Below are 21,738 nucleotides of genomic sequence, written 5' to 3'. Positions count from 1 at the left end.
CAATGTGGAAATAGTCACGGAGTACTGCAAAGTACTCGCCTCACCAAAGGCTCTCAAGCTAAACACAGAACCGACCACTCTTAAGAACCCAGAACAAACAGCCTGTTCCTGAATTGAAGCCGTGGGACTCCGGGCGACCAAGCTGTTGCAACAATGTTTGTTTGCAATGTACCAATTGGGCCTCAAGTGCCTTTTCACCTCTAATCACCAGTTTAAATGGATTGCCACTTGAATTTGGCCAGTAATGTCCCTAAGATTACTGGGCGTTTATAAATCGTCTATAAAATGAATGAGAAGAATGACACCTCCATCCCAGTCTCCCAGCAGCTGCAATGCCTGCTCTTCAAATGTCCCAGAACCTGTTACCCAAAACGGCATTACAAATATGGGCGGTCTTCAAGAAAGAGTTGTCATTAACTGTCTAAATCATTCGACTTTATCTGCAAAATAAAAGTTTCAGAACCTGATAAAGGCTCTGTATAAACAAACGTGGTCCCCCATGAATCTTCATCTTTTTGAGACTGATGTCACATTCAGCTGGGATATACTTTTTTCCATAAGACACTGTTGATATTCACACACAGGTCGCGTGAGGGAGGCCGTGATTAGATGCCAAGGTTGTTTGTGGATAAGCTGCCTCCTTCACTTCTGACTTTGATACGGACAGGAAGCTAGGCCAGTCATAGGAGCCTAATCAATACAGTGCTACTCTCGGACACTACAGTGGGCTAAGCAGGAGAGAGGGAGCCGGAGAATACTATTGTCAGAATGAGATCATCCCACGTCACTCTCCTCTTCATACTGAGGCACTGAATCAAGGACAGCCAGGAAATGGTTTTCCGCGAGGCCCCAGGACAAAGCATCAGAGTGGAAAGAAAGGAAACGTGTCTATTAGGTTGCCTAGTTCCTGGACAGGGAAAGAACAAAAGAGAAATTTAAACACAACTCGACAGATGCTTCACTATCTCAGCTTCGGTTGCTCCCATAGCACCCAAGGCTCTTGCGGACGTTTTGTCCTGCGCTGCCTGTGACTGCACGGGCTGCCGCGGCATCGTCGCGTGCCATTTGTTCCCTCTCGCACCCCTTTCCAAACACACGGAACTCCTATTTGCACCGCAGCTCCCTCCAGACTCAATCACGAAGTTCCACTGGCGGCCTCATTTGCACTCCTCCAGTTGGTAGTAAGTCCTTTCAGTTGTAGAAACCGTGAGTCAGAGCTGCTTATGGAACATAAGTCACTGAGTACAGAGAACAGTTGCTTAAAGCAAGCTGAGGTTGGGAATACAGATTTGGAAGTCATTATCATGCAGCAGAGATTTAAAACGATGGAACTGACCTAGTTTGTACTAAGAAATCATAGAATGCTGAGAGGTGTAGGACAGTGACAGAACCCTGGGAAACCCCAATGTTAGGACAAGGGACAGATGGGAAGGGGGGGGCACGAACTCATAAAAGAGGCAGGTCACGTTAGACAGGGTTGTGAAAAGTAGAAATGTGGGGCAAAGAAACCAGAAGAACAAGATGGTCAAGAAAAATGAAGTAGAAAATAGAGCCAAATACCAGAGAAAAGACAAGTCAGACTACAACTGAAGTGTGTTCGTAAAATCTGCTCACTTGAAGCGCAACGGTTTTCAGTGAATGTCAGAGTCGAATGCGAGGCTGCGTTGGTTCAGGGGCAAATAAGAGATGAGGTGGAAAGGTGAACTTGGGGAAGCTATAAAGGAGATGAGGGTTAAAAAGAAAGTGTCTTTTAAGAAAAACGGTCGATTGGTCAATTTATTTACTGGCTGAGAAGGAAGAACTAGCAGCTGGAAAGAATTTAAAGAATTTAAAGATGACTGAGGAGAACGGACTAGGCCTATGAGGTGACCAGAAGAGGAGAAAGTAGTCTCAAAGGAAACTCCTTCTCTTCTACCAGACTCTTACGTGGTGATAAGAAAACAGGGTTGTTAAAGGAGAAAGGGGTAAGTCTAAGGTCTTAAGTTAACAGGGTGAAATCCTGATGTGGCAACTCTAAAGCAAGGTCATCTCCTGATCATAAGGATAACTGCAGGTGGAAGGTATCAGGCACGAGAAGAGCTGCTGAGAAATCGGGCAAAGGGAGATAGGTACATGTAACGAAAGGCAGAGGAGCCCCCTGGGTTCCCTGAGATTAGAAAATATTAATTTCCACTGGCACTAATTCAACCAATGATTTGATTTTCCCTAACTGGTCCACAACCACAGAAGCAAATAAAGGAGATGAACGGGTGAGTTAAGAGTTCAGCATTAGTTACGAAATGAATAAATCATGGGGATAAAAGGCACAGCACAGAGAATACAGTCAATGGTATTGTAATAGCCTTGTATGGTGGAAGATAGTAACCGCACTGTGATAAGCATAGAACAGACAGACTCATTGAATCACTATGTTGTATACCTGAAATTAATGTAACATTGTGTGTCAACTACACTTCGGTCTTAAAAAAAAGTTAAGGACTTATACAGTAGATGTGATGAGAGAACAAGGTGAGCGACATAAGGAAGTTAAGTCTTCCTTATTCACGAGAACAGTTCTTTCCATTCTGAGATGATTTTCAATGACACGTCTATAAATGTGTCTCACTTACTACTTTATCATACAATGATTCTAAATTCAAGTCTATCACTGACCAACAATTTGAGAAAAGTATATGGATAAAGCAAACAATAGCCAAAGAAAAGGTGAAGGGAGAGAGGATAACACGACCCAACAGGTCCCCATGAAACAATAAGCATAAAAGATATACATAAAAAGAGAAAATTTTCTTTAAAACATCAACATTCCAAGGTGATCAATCAGACTAAAATCCATTAGGACAATGCATTCACTACATGTAAGCAGCATACCTGTTTGGATTCCATAGGCTTTTTCTCTGGTGTTCGAATCTTACTAATTTCAGGTCCAGGATTATTTGTATCACTTTTACCTAAGAAAATATTTTTAAATTCTTATAAATTGTCTCCAATGGTTGTTACATTTCCAATGACTAACCATTATTAGACAGAGCAGAATAATTTGAACATTTTTCATCTATTGTATCAATTTATATTACTGCCGGGGTTTTGTTTTTACTAAAGCTTGAGGGTTGTAGTTTCCCTGCAAGAAAGAAAATTTATAATTAAAGCAAACCTCATTATCAATAAAAAAGATTAATAAAGGAATAACCTTAAAACATGAAATAATTTCAAAGATAATTGCCCATCCTCCAGGAATTTGTAGCCTCGTTTTTCCTAAACCGGTCACAGAAAAGGTACTGAAATTCTTACTACTTATAAAGGCTCAATGTTTTGGCCATTTACAAATATAATTAAGCAAAAATGCAAATAATATCTCAATCCAAATTAATAAAGAAATCTAAACTGAATAAAGATATTCTGAAAGGGGTGTACTTATACTCCTTAAAAGTAATAGATAGCAAACTAAATGTAAGTGAATGAGGAATAGCAAAGGAAACTAAAGTGTTTTTAAAAATCACAATTATAATAGAATTAAAAGATGCTATTTCACACATGTGAAAGGATTTTAATCTATAAGAATTAACTGCTGGATATTTTAAATTCCTTGAAAAAAATCCTTGATTTGGGTTCTTGTTTGAAAACACTCTTTTAGGAAAGCCACTGGAACTCTCTCTGCAAAATGAATTATCATGCCAAAATAGCCTTACTACTAAACTTCAAGAAATGAAAACTACAATGTCTGAAGATGAAAAATACACTAGGTAGAACTAACAGATTAGACACTGCAGTATGAAAACTTAATGAATTGGAGGCATAGCAATAGAAATTACACAAAATGAAATGCAAAAAGAACAAAAGAATTTAAAAAAGGAAGTGCATCCATCAACTGTGGGGAAAATTAAATCAGCCTAATATTTGGGTTGTTGGAATTCCTGAAGAGAGGAGAGGCAAGACATAAAAATATCTTAAGAAATAAAGGTCAAAAGTTTCCAAACTTGATGAAAACTATAAAACCACACAGATCCAAGAAGCTCAACAAACTTCAAACACCAGAGGCATGAAGACAACTACACCAAGGAACAGCATAATCAATCTACTAACACCAGCATAAAAGAAACTCATAAAAGCAGTCAGACGGGGGGGAAAAGGCACATTACATATAGAAAAAACAAAGACAGGATGACATCAGATTTCTCACTAGAAATAATGCAAGCAAGAAAACAGGAGAGTAACATCATTAAAATGCTTAAAGATAAAAATTGTCAACCTTGAATGCTATACCTTGCAAAAATATCTTCTTTCAAAAATGAAAGTGAAACAAAAATATATTCAGGCATACAGATGCTGAAATAATTCATCACCAGTAGATCTACACTATGAGGAATGTTAGAACTTCTTCAGGCAGAAGGAAAATTGTGTCAGATGGAAACATGAATATACAGAAAGAAATAAAGACTACCAGAAATGCTACCTACATGGATAGATCAAAAAATTATTTTTCTTATTATTTAAAACTCTTTTTTATTTATTTATTTTGAAAGAGACAGAGTGCGAGCAGGGGAGGGGCAGAAAAAGAGGGAGAATCACAAGCAGGTTCCATGAAGTCAGTGAAGAGCCCATACAGGGCTCAAACTCACAAAACCATGAGATCATGACCTGAACTGAAATCGAGTGTCAGACGCTTAACTGACAGAGCCATCCAGATGCCCCTAAACCTCTTTAAAAAATTATTTGGTTGTGTAAATAATAACAATGTTTGGCCTTATATGTAAAAGTAATATGTATGGCAATAATATCATAAAGGCCAGAAGAGGATAAATTGAAATACTGTAAGCTTCTTTGACTGTACATGAAATGGTAAAATATAAATTGGAAAGGAGTCTGTGATAAAGATATATACTATAAACTCTAAAGCAAACACTAAAATAATAAAGAGTTATAGCTAATAATCAAAAAAGGAGATAAACTGGAATCATAAAAAATATTCAACGAATCCAAAAGAAGACAGGAAAAAAAGGCAAGGGGAAACAAAAGAAGATTGGACAAATTCAAAATAGATAGCAAGATGATAAAATCAAGCCTAATTTATATAATTAATTATAAATGCTCTAAACACCTCAATGAAAAGGCAGAGATTGTCACACTGGATTAAAAAAAACATCAAGGGGTGCCTGGGTGGCTCATTTGACTCTTGATTTCCATCCAACTCTTGATTTTGGCTCAGGTCATGATCTCACAGTTTGTGGGACCGAGCCCCATGTCAAGCTCCGTGCTGGCAGCACAGAGCCTGCTTAGGATATATTCTTTCTTTCCCTCTCTCCCTCTCTCTCTCTCTCTCTCTCTCTCTGCCTCCCACGCCCCCCGCTGGCTCTCTCAAAATAAATAAACTTTAAAAAAAATCAAGAGCCAACCATATGCCATCTAAAGGAAATGTGCTTTAGGGTCGCCTGGGTGGCTCAGTCGGTTGAGCGTCTGACTTCAGTTCAGGTCATGATCTCACGGTTCATGGGTTCGAGCCCTGAGTGAGGCTCTGTGCTGACAGCTCAGGCCCTGGAGCCCGCTTTGGATGCTGTGTCTACATCTCTCTCCCTGCCCCTCCCCCTTCCTCCCTCCCTCCTTCTCTCTCTCTTTCTCTCAAATAAACAAAAATTTAGAAAGAAATGCACTTTAAATATAAAGACACAAATCAAGGAACCTGGGTGGCTTAGTTGGTTAAGCATCCAACTTCATCTTGGGTCATGATCTCACAGTTCAGAAGTTCATGCCCCGCATCGGGCTCTGTGCTGACAGCTTGGAGCCTGGAGCCTGCTTTGGATTCTGTGTCTCCCTCTCTATCTACCCCTCTCCCTACCCCCACCTCAAAAATAAACAAACATTTAAAAAAATTTTTTTAAATAAATAAATATAAAGACACAAAATGATCAAAAGTAATAGATCAAAAAGGAAAGAAAAAGGTCAAAACGGGTATACCATGCTACCACTAGTCAAAATACAGTTAAAGTGGTTATATTAGATATTAACAAAGTAGACCTCTGAGCAAAGACTATATTACCAGGGATAAAGAATGTCATTCAAAAAAAGACAGCAGAGTTAATTAATCAAAAGCACATAATCCTAAATGTTTATACTCCTAATAAGAGAACTTCAAAATTAACCAAGCAAAATTTAAAGGAAAAATAGACAAATACCAATTGTACTTGGAGATTTCAATATTCTCCTCCCAATACATATTTCTTTAAAAGAAGACAGAAAATCGGCAAGAATATAGTACACGTGAACAATTCTATCAATCAGCTTGACCTAAGTAACATTGATAGAGTGCTCCATTCTTCTCAAGTGCACATGGAACATTCACAAAGATACACCATATCCTGGACTGTAAAACAAATCTCAGGAAGTTCAAAAGAAAAGAGTTTGAGTCATACAAAATACGTTTTCTTGGCACAATGGAATCAAAGTAGAAATCCACAACATAAAAATTCCTAGAAAATCCTCAATAACTGGAAACTAAAACTCACCTTTCTAAATATTCCATGGATCCAATCTCAAGTGAAATTAGCAAGTGTACTTAAGGGGTGCCTAGGTGGCCCAGTCGGTTAAGTGTTTGACTCTTGGCTTCAGCTCAGGTCATGAGCACAGTTTGTGGGTTCGAGGCCTGCACTGGGCTCTGCACTGACAGCATGAAGCCGGCTCAGGATTCTCTCTCCCTCTCTTTGCCCCTCCCCGGCTCTCTTTCTCTCTCTCTCACAGAAACATAAGTAAATAAACTTAAAAAAAAAAAAAAAGTGTACTCAACTGAATGAAACAAAAATACATCAGAATGTATGGCATGCACTACTAAGGAGGAAAATCATAAAACTAAATAAGAGAAACTGAGAAATAGGGTGTCTGGGTGGCTCAGTCGGTTGAGCCTGCAACTCTTGGTTTCAGCTCAGGTCACGATCTCAGAGTTCATGGGTTCAAGCCCTGCACAGGGCTCTGTGCTGACAGCATGGAGCCTGCTTGGGATTTCTTTCTTTCTTTCCCTCTCAAAAACTAAACAAACATTAAAAACAATTTTTTTGAAGTGTGTCCTTAAAACAAAAAGAAACTGAGAGAGATATCCTGTTCATATAACAGAAGACTCAATATTGTTGTCAATCCTCCCCACATTGGCCTGTAGATTCAACACAATCCCAATCAAAATCCCAGCAGGATTTTTTGTAGAAACGGACAAGCTGATTGTAAAATGCATGTGGAAAATGCAAAGGACCTGGAATAGACAGTTTTGAAAAAGAAAAACACCTTGTACTCATAGTACCTGACCTCTAGACTTTCATGAAGCTACAGGAATCAAGACAGCACATTTGGCACACACATGAACGTGTGCATCAACAGAACAGAACACAGACTTCACGTATGTGGTCAACTGATTTTCAACAAAGGTACCGAGTTAGCTTAATGCAGTAAGGACAGTGTTTTCAAGAAATAGTGCTAAAAGAAATGAACATACATAAGCAAAAAGAAAACAACATTCTTACCTCATACCACATATAAAACTTAACTCAAAAAGGACCTAATGTGAGAGCTAAAAATACGACACTCCTGGGGAAAAAAAACACAGGTCTTTGTGATCTTGGATCAGACAAAAATTTCGCCAACACCAAAAACATGGCTCAAAAAAGAAAGAAAAAAAAAAAAAAAGGATAAACTGAATTTTATCAAAAGTAGAAACTTCTAGGGGCACCGTAAGCACCTGACTTCAACTCAGGTCATGATCTCACAGTTCAAGTGCCAGGTTGGGCTCCGTGCTGACAGCTCAAAATCTGGAGTCTGCTTCAGATTCTGTGATCCCTCTCTCTCTCTCAAAAACAAACATTACAAAAGAGAGACAGAGAGAGGGCAAATGACCCAATGAAAAGATATTCAACATTATTAATCATTAGGAACATGCAAACTAACACCACAATCAGATTCTATCAGATACTTCCTAGCAAAGGTAAAAGTAAAAAGACTAACAATACTAAGTGTTGATGACAATGTGCAACAGCTAGAGATCTCATACATTACTAGCTGACGAGAAAAACGCATCAGCCACTTTGGAAAACAGCATGGCAATTTATTATAAAGTTACCTATGTATTTACAACATACTCAGTGATCTTACTCCTGGGTATACACCCAAGAGAAATGAAAACATATGTTCATGGCTGCTTTACTCATAAGAGCCAAAAAACAGAAATAACTAAGGTGCCCATCAACTGATGGATAGATAAAAACACTGCAGTGCAACCATATAATAGAATACTAATCAACAGTAAAAAGGCATAAACTACTGACATAGACCACATAAATGAATCTCAAAAGCATTAAGTGAATGAAGCTGGACACAAGGAAGCCATATACTCTGATTCCATTTATATGACATAATAAGTACAAAGACAAGAGTACAGAGGCAAAACGCAGATCGGTGGTTGCCCAGGGCTGGGGGATGGAGGAGAAGACAGACTACAAAGGACTATGAGAGAATATTCTGAGTTACGTAAACACCCTGTGGCTTGATTCTGGTGGTGGTTAATTCTGTTCATTTGTCAAAACATGTCAGCTGTACATTTTAAAAGTAAATTTTACATTATATAAATTATACCTCAGTAAACCTGACTTTAAAAAAACAGACTGAGTGCTGGGGCGCCTCATGGCCCAGTCGGTTGAGCATTGGGCTTTAGCTCAGGTCATGACCCCACAGTTCGTGGGTTCGAGCCCCGCGATGGGCTTCATGCTGACAGCTCAGAGCCTGGAGCCTGCTTCTGATTCTGTGTCTCCCTCTCTCTCTGCCCCTCCCCTGCTCACACTCTGTCTCTGTCTCTCAAAAATAAAAAAATGTAAAAAAAAAAAAAAAAGTTTTTTTTTCTTTTGAAAAAAAACAGACTGAGTGGGGCGCCTGGGTGGCTCAGTCAGTTAAGGGTCCAACTCTTGATTTTGGTTCAGGTCATGATCTCATGGTTTGTGGGTTTGAGCCCCAAATCGAGCTCCGTGCTAGTAGCACGGAGCCTACTTGGAATTTTCTCTCTCTTTCTCTTTCTCTTTCTCTCTCTCTCTCTCTCTCTCTCTCTCCCCCCCCCCAACCCCTCCCACTTGCGCACACGTGCTCGCTTACTCTCTCACTCTCTCTCAAAAACAAATAAATAAGGACACGTGGCTCAGTCAGTTAAGTGTCCAACTTTGGTCACGATTTCATGGTTCATGAGTTGAAGCCCCGCATCCGGCTCTGTGCTGTTAGCAATTCTCCCTCTCCCTCCCTCTCTGTTCCTGTCCCGCTTGCGCACACGCATGCTCTCTCTCTCTCACTCAAAACAAATAAAACCCAAAAATCTTTAAAATATATAATAAAAAATAAAATAAACAAACAAACTTAAAGACTGTGTAATTTTTCCTTCAATTACACAGGAGATTATGATTTACAGAAGATGTAACTACTTTAGGTCAACTATTGCCACAGTAGCATCTACATTTAGTGTACCACAAAAATAATTTTGGTCAATAAATATATTTACCAGGAGAGGATTTTCTGTCTCAGTTTTAAATAACTATCATTTAAAAACACTCTAAATATTAAAATTTGGTATTTTTTCAGAAAATTGGTAATATTGATTACATCATGCATTTTCATTGGTGTACATACTTGTATCTTCTGGAGAGAAGATCCATAGTTTTTTGCATCAGATTCTTTCGCAAAGGGGTCTATAATCCACGAACAATTTAACAATCATATTGTTAAAAGATACAAGCAGGTGTATCAACATTTTAGGATCTTGATAACAGCAAAGCAGCTCACCATTTCGACTTGGCTCATGTTGATCCTTCTCCTGGTGCTGGCTTTGTGGCTGCCCTATGCTGACGGGTGGGTGGTGCCCAAGGCCATACGGTAGGGGAGACCCCCGTCCATGTGTCTGTAAGAGGTTCATATTGTAGGCCATCGCTGCTTGGTGTGTAAGGATCCGAGGATCAACTGCGAACCTGCCCTGGTACCCTGTCCATGGTACCTACGTTATCACAAGAAATGGAGTAACTGCATTAAATACATTTTAAAATGCAAACTGCTATCGTGCTACTAATTAGGAAAAAGCAAACACACACATGTTAATTGTATCAAAATAAGTAACCACAAAGTCAGTGCTAGTTATAACAACTGGTAGAATTATTGCTAGAACTTAACTAGTCAAGAATTGGCTTCCAAAAGAAAAATTGGCTTCCTGAATCTTTAGTGTGTAGGGAAAATTGGTCATTTTTCAGGTTAGGAAGAAACTGGGGACATAAAATTGGTAATTATTCCTTGATGCATCAACTTATTTTATAATCCTAAATCACTTCCCTTTAATATGAATGTATACATGTCATAGATTATCAAGAAAGTTACCCTTTAAAGTTATAACTGCACAGTTACATAGTTTAATAGACTAAATGAGAGAACAAGTGAAAAAGTTAAAGAATTTAGTCTAAGGAGTCTCAACATAAAATATACACACTCCAGGGTGCCTGGGTGTCTCAGCTGGTTAAGCATCTGACTTAGACTCAGGTCATGACCTCACAGTTGGTAGGTTCGAGCCCCACATCGGGCTCTGTGCTGACAGTTCAGAGCCTGGAGCCTGCTTTCGATTCTGTGTCTCCCTCTGTCTCTGCCCCTCCCCTGCTCATGCGCTCTCTCTCTCTCTTTCAAAAATAAACATTAAAGTCCCTCTCTCTCTGACCCTCCCCCGCTCATGCTCTGTCTCTGTCTCTCTCTCAAGAATAAATAAACATTAAAAAAATTTTTTTTAAACAGTGGGCGGCAGAGGGGCCTGGGTGGCTCAGTCAGTTAAGCGTCCGACTTCGGCTTGGGTCATGATCTCACGGTTCATGATTTTGAGCCCCACATCAGGCTCTGTGCTGACAGCTCAGAGCCTGGAGCCTGCTTCAGATTGTGTGTGTGTGTGTGTGTGTGTGTGTGTGTGTGTCTGACCCTCCCCCACTAACTGTCTGTCTCTGTCTCAAGAATAAACATTTAAAAAATTAAAAAAAAAAAAAAAAGAAAGAAATACACACACTCCAAATTTACATGAATAACCAAATCAATGTTCATTGATTGTAGGCAAAATTCAGATAGGTCATTAGTTTAAATTAACTCTTTTGATTAATTCAACTCTTCCCTTAAACCACAGAAACAAAATATTTCTTTAGGTATATCTAAATACATAATCTCTGCATACTGACATAAAAGGATAAATACTATGACATCTGGGCTACTGCCCCTATTATCTTATTATAGTATAACTGTTAAATGCAGACTCTTAAAAATCTTATATAATAAAAGCCTCTCTGACCTAGTAAAATGAAATATAAATCCTAAGGGACTTACTATTTAAAGAAAATGATGTATGGTGTTGCCAGGCTGTCTGGGAAGAAATAAGGCAGCTAAAATTGAAAGTCTTTTGGGGAGTGGGCATGAATCACGTATTTCTTACCAACAGCTATTGGCTGTTGTAATTGTAAACTCTCATGAGCAATATGGCTGAGCAAGGCGTACAGCTGGGCATTTTTCCATTTTGGGGTGTGGAGGTGCCAAAACCCCTGGCAATAATCACCTCTGCCTGAAATTATAATATTTGCCTTAAATGCAAGAAATATTTTCTGGGATAAAATTTCCGAATTTGGAAATATTAGTAAAAAAAAAAAAAAAAATTTTTTTTTTTTTTACCAAAATAGTAAAAAATCTTAAAGGAACAAAAGTGGGTTTTACACAAGATGGAAACCCTCTAAATATCTATAGTCTCAGAAAACATTTAATTATGTTTTTAAGTGCCAGTAAGATTATGAAAGGATTGAAATTTCTCAGATAAATTCATATCCAGAGAGCTAGACTAATCCAAGCTTCTTTGCCTCCTCCAAAAAACTGTATTTCCTAGGAAGGGTTAGTGAATTGTGTAAGAATAAAAAAGTAACAGATAAAATAAAAGTATCACTTTACAAAACAAGAGACCAATTTACTAGCTCTGTTTAATGTTCAGGCCAGTTTTCCCCAGCAAAAATGTTTTTAAGGGAATACAAAGTCTTCTCAATCAAAACATCCAATATACAAATTTCTTCATAACAACTGACAATAAACAACAATTCATATTTCTCTGGTCATTTCACATTTTGAAGGTTAAAGAAAGAGCTGCTTTAAAAGAAGCGTACAGGCATTGAAAAGTAAAACAACAACAACAACAACAACAACACTATTTGGGATAGTTACTAATTTAGTGAAGCCTATTTTATTTTATTCAATAAACGGTATTTCAAATGTCCACTTACAGGTAAAGGCACCGACATAACTACATTCCCTCCATAGACAGCAGGTACATAAAGAATACTTGTCCCCGTGTGAGGATCTATTCTTTGAACAGGGCTTGGAGATTTCCCCAAATTCGGGTGAGGTCCAAGGGGGGGTGGAGGTGTATATGCTCTAATAGGATTGCCAATAAGTACAGAAGGATTGGGCTGAACTGAAAAATAAACAGAGAAAGGACTCAACTTAGTAACTGTACACATTCCCCTGGACAAAAAAGATTTAAATCACCACAGCAAAACACATTTCCCAGGTTTGCCATAAGATAAGAATTATCAGTGTGGAAGAGTAAAGCATATTAAAAAACCACAACCATCTTACAACGTTCCCTAAAATTATTTTGAGTTATACAAAGTATTCTCTCTGTAAACTAGTATAATTTTAAATGTCTTTCAAGGAGGTAAAGGTGTGTCTTTCGAGAGAGAAATTCATACACACTCAATAAACATTCTTCTGAGACTAGGAAAATATACACAATATTTTTTCACAATAAAGTTTTGGCTTGCAATATAGTCACAGACAAAATGAAGGTTAAACAATTAATATTTTAAAAGCATAATTCTGCATTTTAAATCATTGAAGTAAACTTTATGTTGACATTTCAATGATCCAATATTTGTAGGACATAAATATGTTCCCAAAACTTCTGTGGCATATGCTTAAATGGTTTTCTTCATAACTTATAAATACATAAACCTTGGTACCTACAAAACCATCTGTTTTCAGAAATGTCGTAACAAAGCATTCACAAGACCAGATGTGCTGAATAAAAGAGGTTAAGTGAGTTCCAAAGTGTGTGTGTATCCCTCTCCCCATCTTCTAGTGATGAAATTTAGAGTAAACCTCTTATACCATAAAAGCAAGTTACCACAGGGCTGATTTTCCACTTACCAATTCCATCATTCTGGAAATGATCATTCTGGGTATGATGGAGGCTTTTCCCCTTTATAGAAAAAAACAAACGTATAATACTATAAATACATTTAATATTAGGAAAACATTACTTCCCTAATCCTATGCAAATTAAATATATTCAGCAACAATTACAATTTAAAGACTGCAAGTGTGTAATTAATAACCATTAGACTGCTTTGAGCCAACTTTCTTTTTAAATATTAAGTCACGGTGCTAGGCCTCCATTTTTCTCAGCCTCAAATTAAGAGTATGTAAAATTCTTTGTTTAAGTGATTTTTTAGGGGAGCCTAGGTGGCTCAGTCGGTTAAGCATCTGACTGGATTTTGGCTCAGGTCATGGTCTCACAGTTCATGGGATCGAGCCCCACACTGGGCTCTACACTAACAGTGTGGAGCCTGCTTGGGATTCTCATTCTCTCTCTCTCTCTCTCTCTCTCTCTCTCTCTCTCTCTCTCTCTCTCTCCCTCCCTCCCTCCCTCCCTCCCTCCCTCTGCCTCTCCCTCTCCCTCTCCCTCTCCCTCTCTCCCTCTCCCTCCCCTCTTCCCCCCTCTGCTCCTCCCCTGCTCGTGCTGTCACACTCTCACGTGTACACTCTCTCTCTCTCAAAATAAACAAACATTTTAAAATATAAATAAATGATCAAAAAAACCACATAATCAATGTGACTGGACCCTAAATTCTATTCCTTTGCAGCTTCTCTACACATTTTCTATTAATTAAATGACAAAATGAAAAGTTGTTTTTCAAGGGAAAAACATCAGTCTTGATGGAATTGCAATTCCTGAGGACGAGGACTTTAAAACAATAATATGGATGTAAATATGGTTTGAGATTTATGTTATTTTGGGCATCTTAACATGTAAAATTTACTGGAGGAACAAGAAAAGACACTGACTGTCATAATCTGCTTCAGAAAACGTACAAATTGGGAAGCCTGGGTGACTCCGTCGGTTAAGCATCCAACTCTTGGCTTTGGCTCAGGTCACGATCTTGCAGTCTGTGCAATAGAGCCCTGAGTCTGCTCTGTGCCGACAGTGCGGGGCCTGCTTGGGATTCTCTCTGTATCTCTCTCAGCTCCTTCCCTACTAGTGCCCTTTCTCTCAAAATAAATAAATAAACATTTGTTTAAAAAAGCCTGTCTCTAAAAAAAGAAAAACGTACGCACTTTCTAGAAAGCAATTTGGCAATACTATCGAAAGCATCAAAAATGTACGTACACTTTAACCCAATAATTACACTTCCAGGAATTAATCGAAATGAACTAAGGATGGACTTGGGCACAGATGTTCATCACAGCATTGTTTATACATGTGTTAAATGTTAACAACCTCAATGTTCATCAAATGAAGTTATTAAATAAACAATGCCAGATTCATATACCATTAAATGGGATGACTTTAGCACTGAAACAATATTTTAAGAGACAATGGTTCTGAATTTCTGGACTTCAAAAAATGTCTCTCTCTTTCTATTGGCTAAATGTTAACACAAAGCCATGATACAATACAAGTAGCACATTACACAACTTACCCTTAGACACACACAAATCTGTTGTTTGTACATAATATCTGAAAATTAAAGGGGGGGGAGGGAATGATATCTACAGCAGAAAGAAAGATTTATTCTTGACCAAACCGAAAGTACGGTGATGCTTCATTTACGTCCCTGTCAGCAAGGTCACACACTCAGGTCGGCGCTAAACATCAAAGGCATGTGGTCAGTTAGGTTAGCCGTGAGCAGGCAAGGGCAACGAAGCTCCAACTCTTAAAAAGTCAGAAAAAATAGCCAAAAATGAATCGCAGTTGGTCCATTAACCAGAAGAGACTGTTCCCAGTGATTGGCACTAGCTATAAAAAACAAACTTCTGAGGAACAGAGAAGTGGTAAGGAAAGCAGGGCACAAGAAGAAAGAGTGAAACGGTGACAATGGTAGAGGGCAGAGACGCCAGAAGTGGGTGAGAAGATGAGAAGCAGAAGTAATCAGAAGTGACCAGAGCGGCCGGGACACATACACTGACGGAAGAAAGGAGAGCCAGTGACACGGACAGAAGATAAGAGCGTTCCAAGAGGGCAGCAAACTCTTTAGATTTCTTAGCCTCTAACGAGCCGTCAACCAGAGGCAATCGTGCAGAATGAGGAGAAAACAGTGATGTGGTCAGACTATGGTACGAAGAACAGCCCCTGAAAGATGTCCACACCCTGATCCCTGGAATCTGTGACTATGTCATGTTATGTGGCAAAAGGGACTCTGCAAGATATAATCAAAGTTGTGTTTAAAATAAAGAGATTATCCTGGATTATCTGGGTGACCCACTCTAATCACATGAGCCCTAAAAGCAGAAAAGTTACCCCAGCTGGAGTCAAACAGATGTGGCAAAAGAGGAAGTCAGACACTCCATGGGAGAGAAGGATTCACCGTACTGTTGGTGGTTCTGAGACATAAAGGTCAAATGCAAGAAGGGAAGAGAAGCCTCCAGAAGCTAAGAACGCTACCCGCTGACAGCAGTCAAGGAAACAAGGACGTCGATCCTGCGACCACAGGAAACTGGATTCTGCACGAACTCAAAAGCAGATTCCTCCCAAGCCTCCAGAGAGGAGGCCAGTCAGCCAACACCCTGATTCAGGCCTTGTGAAACCCAAAGCTGACAAACCAACCAAGGCAACCTGGACGTCTGGCCCAAAGAAACATGAGATAATAAATTTGTGTTGTTTAAGTCACTATGTTTGTCCCAACTTATTGCAGCAACAATAGGAAACCAATCCAAAGAGTAATCACAGTCTAGGGTAATCCAATACTGTAAAGCTGGAAGCATGCCAGACAATGACATCAACCCTCTGGGTTGTGGGATATGCTAAACCGAAAAGCAACTTGGGACCTATCATGCGAAAATATGGCACTTCTACAAGCGTAATTCAGCACGCTGTACAGTTCAATATAGGAAACACTTTTCCAGGATGCTTGCACTTAGCATGCAGCTGTGGAGCAGTAAGTGTACTTGGTCCATACAAAATCATACAGCGTTTGGTAGCTTATAAACAAAATAATAACGTAGCCGTAAGCTAGCGCTATGCATAAAAGTCATTCCATAGTGACAAATCCCAAAGTTTGCTAATGAATCTCAGAAAGGATGTACACCTTTGGTAGAATACCAAAGGTATTTTTATAAGCAAATATAGTTCATAACACCTTTCTTTTTTAATTTGAGAGACAGAGTGAAAGGGTGAAGGCGGGGGGGGAGAGAGAGCGAGTGAGTGAAAGCACACGCAAGCGGGGGAAAGGGGCAGAGGGAGACAGAGAGAATCTTAGGTGGGTTTCATTCATGCTCAGTGCGGAGTCTCATGTGGGGCGCAATCCTACGACCCTGGGATCATGACCTGAGCCAAAACCAAGAGTGAGACATTGAACCAACTGAGCCAAACAGGTGCCCCATATCACATATTTTGTAAGGACTATTTTTTTTACTCCACTATTTGTTTCTTCAAATATTTATTTTTTCACTCATTCTTTGTTTTCCATTTACTCATTCAACAAATGTTAACGAGGCCCAACACCTGTCCACCCCTAGCTGGGCACTGAGGCTACCAAAGGACAAAGACGGACACGTTTTCGGATGTCTGGACAGTAAGACACAACACAAGCAGCAGGAGACAGATGATGAAGACAACTCACAAAATAAATGCTACAAGATAATACTACAGTCTTTCCAGAGAATCCACTTCTGAATATTATCTATCCTCTGACCAGTCTCTATAGTCTGTAATGTGTGTAAATGAGTTTGTTCCATGTTAGCAAAGCTTCCAAATGTTGCTCCCAGCAAATGCCCTGGGAGGAAGCAGAATGAAGACAGGCAAACGGCTTTTCTACATGCTAATCCTGCAGGTGCCCACAAAACAGGCCCTTTGCTATAAATGATGCTTGCAGAAAATGAGGCAATGGCGGGCCAACCAGGACCACCAGCTCCTGGACCCCCTAACGTTCTGTACCTTCGCTAACACCATCACAGAAGTGACCTGTTCAGAGAATAAAGTTATATGACTGCTAAACGGCACAGGGTGTTTTGTTGCCAAACACAGCCCTGAGCAAGCAGGTCATAAAGTACTTTTAACTGTCGTCCAGTCTTCTGATGCTTTTATCCACAAGAAATCTCACTGGGGTTTAAATTGTAGTCTAACATTAACAATACTAATTTTTAATATTTCTTATGCACAGAATTGTGTTACAAGTTAAACAGTAAGGAAAACTCTAGGAGAAATTGTATGGTTCAGTATCACATTTTCAGAAATAGTATTCTTTTCTGGCAATAAACCCCACTTCATCCAAAGGCTCTAGCACATGATATAAAATATCTGGGATTTGTTTCAAAATTTTTCAGTGTGCATATCTGGCGGGGGGCAGGGGTGGTCTGTAGATGAGACATGATTAAGATTAAGTTGCTAACTGGGGCACCTGCGTGGCTCAGTCGGTTGAGCATCCGACTCTTGGTTTCAGCTAAGGTCATGATCTCTCGGTTCATGGGATGGAGCCCTGCGTTGAGCCCTGCCCCGATTCTCTCTCCCTCTCTCTCTGTATCTCCCCCGCTCAAGATCTCCCCCTCTCTCAAAATAAGTAAATAAACATTTAAAAGAAAGAAAGAAAGAAAGAAAGAAAGAAAGAAAGAAAGAAAGAAAGAAAGAAAAAGAAACACCAGGAAGATGGCTGCTTTGGCCTTTAATTACACAATCCTCTCAATTATAAGAAAAAAGCCATGTTACACTCTACTGGATGCATCATAACCATGATTGATTTCTCAGATACTTACTGAGCACCCACTATATGCAAAGAGTGGGGTAGGCACTAGGGGCCATAAAAAGTATATAGAACAGGATTTTTGTCTTCAGGGAGTTTATGGTTTTAGAAGAGCAAGTGGAATAAACATATTTTCTTCACCTTTCAAACGAAAACAAAAAGCAAACTGCAGGGTCTTGCTTAGGGTCCATACACATGCGGTTCCATGGCTTCAATTTAGCTGCACCTGCCGTACATAAGTTGATTCCTACATTCCCAAGTCAGTAAGAAGAGTTTACTCTACTGTAGTTAGGAATGTGCAAAGGGTATAATGATTTTGCAATGTTTTAATTAAAAAGAAAAAGATAAAAAAAAAACAAACAGTAAAATGTAAAAGTTTCGACCTGGGTTCCCTACTCCCCACACACCCTATACTCCTTGCTGGTCCCTATAGAACCTGTTCTCTCATACCTCTGGTCTTTTCTATCAGCTCTTTCTTAAGCTTTATTAATTCATCCAAAAAATACTTATAAGCCACCTATGAGGAGCCAGATGTTGTTGCAGGCACAGAGGCTAGAGCAGTAAATAATACAGGCAAAAATCTCTGCCGTAATGGAGCTTATATTCTAGTTCTTGAAAGGTCTCCCCAGTGGAGCACTACCCCCATCCACTCGGTGGATTCCTGAAAACAAGATCTCTGTGGTGGAAAATGCCTTGAATCCACCTCTCTCCTCTGACCACTACCCTCCAACATCTTCTCCAAGAGGACTCGGGGGCTTATGTGCTTATCTAAGCTTCTCCAGTACTGAACATACCAGCTGGCACGCAGAAGAAACTTAACTATTTGATAAATAAGTTGATTATTAATTTATTATAGTTTAAGCTTTAGAAACCTAGAAGATTCATTTATGCGAAATGCTTAATCCCCTGGAAATCCCAAATCGCTAAAGCATTATTGCACCATAGGTCCGTTTTCAAAGTATAGTAACACAGAAGTTCTCTTCTCAGCTTAATACCTACTTAACCAAGAGAGTTTCAAGATATTAAAACATTAACTATTGTTTACTTAATTACTGTTTACGTTAGGATTTACTTTTTAATTTTTTTTAAGTTTATTTATTTGAGAGAGAGCACACATGTGAGTGGGAGCAGGAGGAGGGGCAGAGAGAGGAGAGAGAGAATCCCAAGCAATTTCTGTGCTAAAACTCACAAGCCGTGAAATCATGACCTGAGCCGAAATCAAGAGTCAGACGCTTAAATGACTGAGCCACCCAGGCGCCCCAAGGTTTTACGCTTTTAAAATGAAGCCCCAAACTGACATGTTCTTTTAATTCATGTCAATAAATTTAATACCATGCCGATGACTGTAAATATAGCAAAACAACAGAACAAATACTAAACGTGCCATAACTTTCTTTTCTATGGTAAGTGCAAGCATTTTTTTTCAGGCACTGTAGCAAATAAACCAGCTGTCTCTGCCCAAAATAGCTATGGTTCAAAAGTAGAAATGGCCCTGGCTGACCCACCTCCATTCCCTCTGATGGACTACTTCTTACACAACAATACGGGTCAGCAGATCAGTTAAAGTAATCTTCAAGAAGCCAACCAAATCTTCTCACTGTGTCAAATACCACTTGAACTGGTCACCAACAGAGGATTAGAACTATTTGCTTTCTACAAACAATGTTATATAATATTATTCCTCATAAATAATATGCCCTAAGGGCATGCTTTTAATGAGCGAGATAGTCCTTTAAACTGCTTTGTTTTATTCACATCTTACTAAAATCAGCCTATCAGCAGGGAGGACCGGGAGGCTGTATTATGCACAGGACTCCAGAAGCAATGAAGTTCTTGAAAACTTTTTGAGAAGCACTGTGACATTAAGCACGGCTAACTGCCACATGTTCACTTACGTGTCCAAACTAGACAAGTTCCTTGCAGAAACTACTTGCTACCGAATATAACCTTCGTTTCCAATACTTGAAGTAACTTGCAGCCCAACAAACCTTTACCCTTCTGTGCTGTTCTCTCCCTTTAACCTCTTCAAGTCCATTAACAGGCTTTACCTTGGGGGGTGACTGCTGCAGTTTGTTGGTATTTCCTGAATGCTGCAGTCTTAGAGCCCGGGGGATAAATTCAGGTGCCAGTGGATTCAACACATATGTCTTCTTTAGTTCTAAAGCCTCTAGCTGAGCTTTGATCTGTTCAAAAGTGATTCCGTGTAGGCTATTATTTTCATGACACAGGGCAATAAACCGCTCCCAAAATTTCCTACAGAAAAGATTTACAAGATCATTTTACAATTTCAGTGGATGAGATCACAGAAATGAACATAAGCAACTAAAGAGAGCTTCAAATTCCCTCTTCCCACCCCAAATCCTCAGATCCAACGTTCATCTGGCTATGATTCAGGTATAATCTTTCCACCAGATCACAAGACTCCAGAAGTTTGATTGCAAAACTACAGTCATGTCTAATATCGTGGAAAATACAAATTATGCTCCCAATTAATTTTGGCCGATCAATGCAAGTAATGTGGTCAATGCCCAATTATCCACACTAATCCAAAATGACAGTCTTGTTATCCACATAATAACTAGGGATTTCAAAACTGATGCCAGCTCATTTTACAGATGAGCAGATTTTACTTCTAGACATAGTCATACATTATATACATACACAAATTCAGACACATACATAAATTAGACTAATTTGAATTATGTGGACAAAGTAGCCTGGTGTTCGATGACTAAGAAAAGCCAACTCAGGACATAAACCTGAGCCACAAAGTAGATATTCCTCATGAAGATTCTTAAGAAATAACTAGCTATTCCTATATTTTTCTCTTACTCAACGGATGCTTGTCACAAGTACAACTTACAACATTGACTACGAGAGTTAAATCAAGTATGAAAAATACAGGAAGTTGGAATGCTAATTTTAATATTGATTATTCATTTCCGAATCACATTAATAAATACTAAAGGAGAAAAATACATTCAAAACTTGTTGCAACTGTATAACTATTTTCCTACAGGTTTGCAATCTGATCTCTGAATATTAAAAATAATAAATACATATTACAAAAGACAACATAATTTTTAAATTTTAAATGACTATAAATATGCATACCTATCTTTAATATGAGGTTCAAATAATGTGTTATTATGCTATGAAAGATATATGATATGGTTTCTTCCCAAGTTGGTATCCTTGTGGACAGAAGTAATCACGATGGCTTCAAGCAGCACAGATGAAAAGGCTTATATGATAAAAGTCAGTATGTGAACAGGAATTGGGTTATTAATATATTCACAAAACTTTGCAGAGTTTAATTCTGGACTATGTTTCTCTTACATATGTCCTTTCTACTTTTTTAAAGGTAAGTTTAAGAAATGGGTCCAGAAAAATTTCAGGACTACATGCCAACAACAAAAAAACTACAAGTACCACAAAATATGAAGTATGTATTTTTGACTGTAAGACATAAAGGTTAAAAGACAGTCATTCATTGGCAGGAAGTATGTGTTGCTAAGAAATGCAAACCAAAAGCTACCCTTTATTTTTATTCCTAAGAACACTTGAGAAGGAATCATAAGGCTTTTTTCTCACAGTCTAATAACTAAGGAAGGATCTTTAATATAGCACTCAGGACCTAAAATCCCAGGAGCTAAAATCCATAAACTTTCCCACCCTTTCGATTTAAAAAGCCACAATATTCAACTCTATGAATACT

General features: G+C 38.9%; 1 protein-coding gene across 9 annotated transcripts in view; it reads right to left on the bottom strand.

Annotated features, from left to right (window-relative positions):
• The window catches only part of HELZ (helicase with zinc finger), a 156,202-nt gene that overhangs the window by 29,999 nt on the left and 104,465 nt on the right, over nucleotides 1-21,738 (bottom strand). For all 9 annotated transcript variants that reach the window (XM_042914546.1, XM_042914552.1, XM_042914547.1 and 6 more), the window contains 5 exons: nucleotides 20,069-20,273; nucleotides 13,213-13,264; nucleotides 12,288-12,478; nucleotides 9,793-10,000; nucleotides 2,869-2,948 (listed from right to left, as the gene is read on the bottom strand). In XM_042914546.1, the coding sequence (XP_042770480.1) occupies nucleotides 2,869-2,948; nucleotides 9,793-10,000; nucleotides 12,288-12,478; nucleotides 13,213-13,264; nucleotides 20,069-20,273 (736 nt within the window). The remainder of the gene's footprint in view (nucleotides 1-2,868; nucleotides 2,949-9,792; nucleotides 10,001-12,287; nucleotides 12,479-13,212; nucleotides 13,265-20,068; nucleotides 20,274-21,738) is intronic.

This window comes from Panthera leo, chromosome E1 (genome assembly GCF_018350215.1).
Source record: "Panthera leo isolate Ple1 chromosome E1, P.leo_Ple1_pat1.1, whole genome shotgun sequence".
NCBI lineage: Eukaryota > Metazoa > Chordata > Mammalia > Carnivora > Felidae > Panthera > Panthera leo.
The sequence above is the reverse complement of the archived record's forward strand: the minus strand, read 5'-3'. Positions and strand labels throughout refer to the sequence as shown.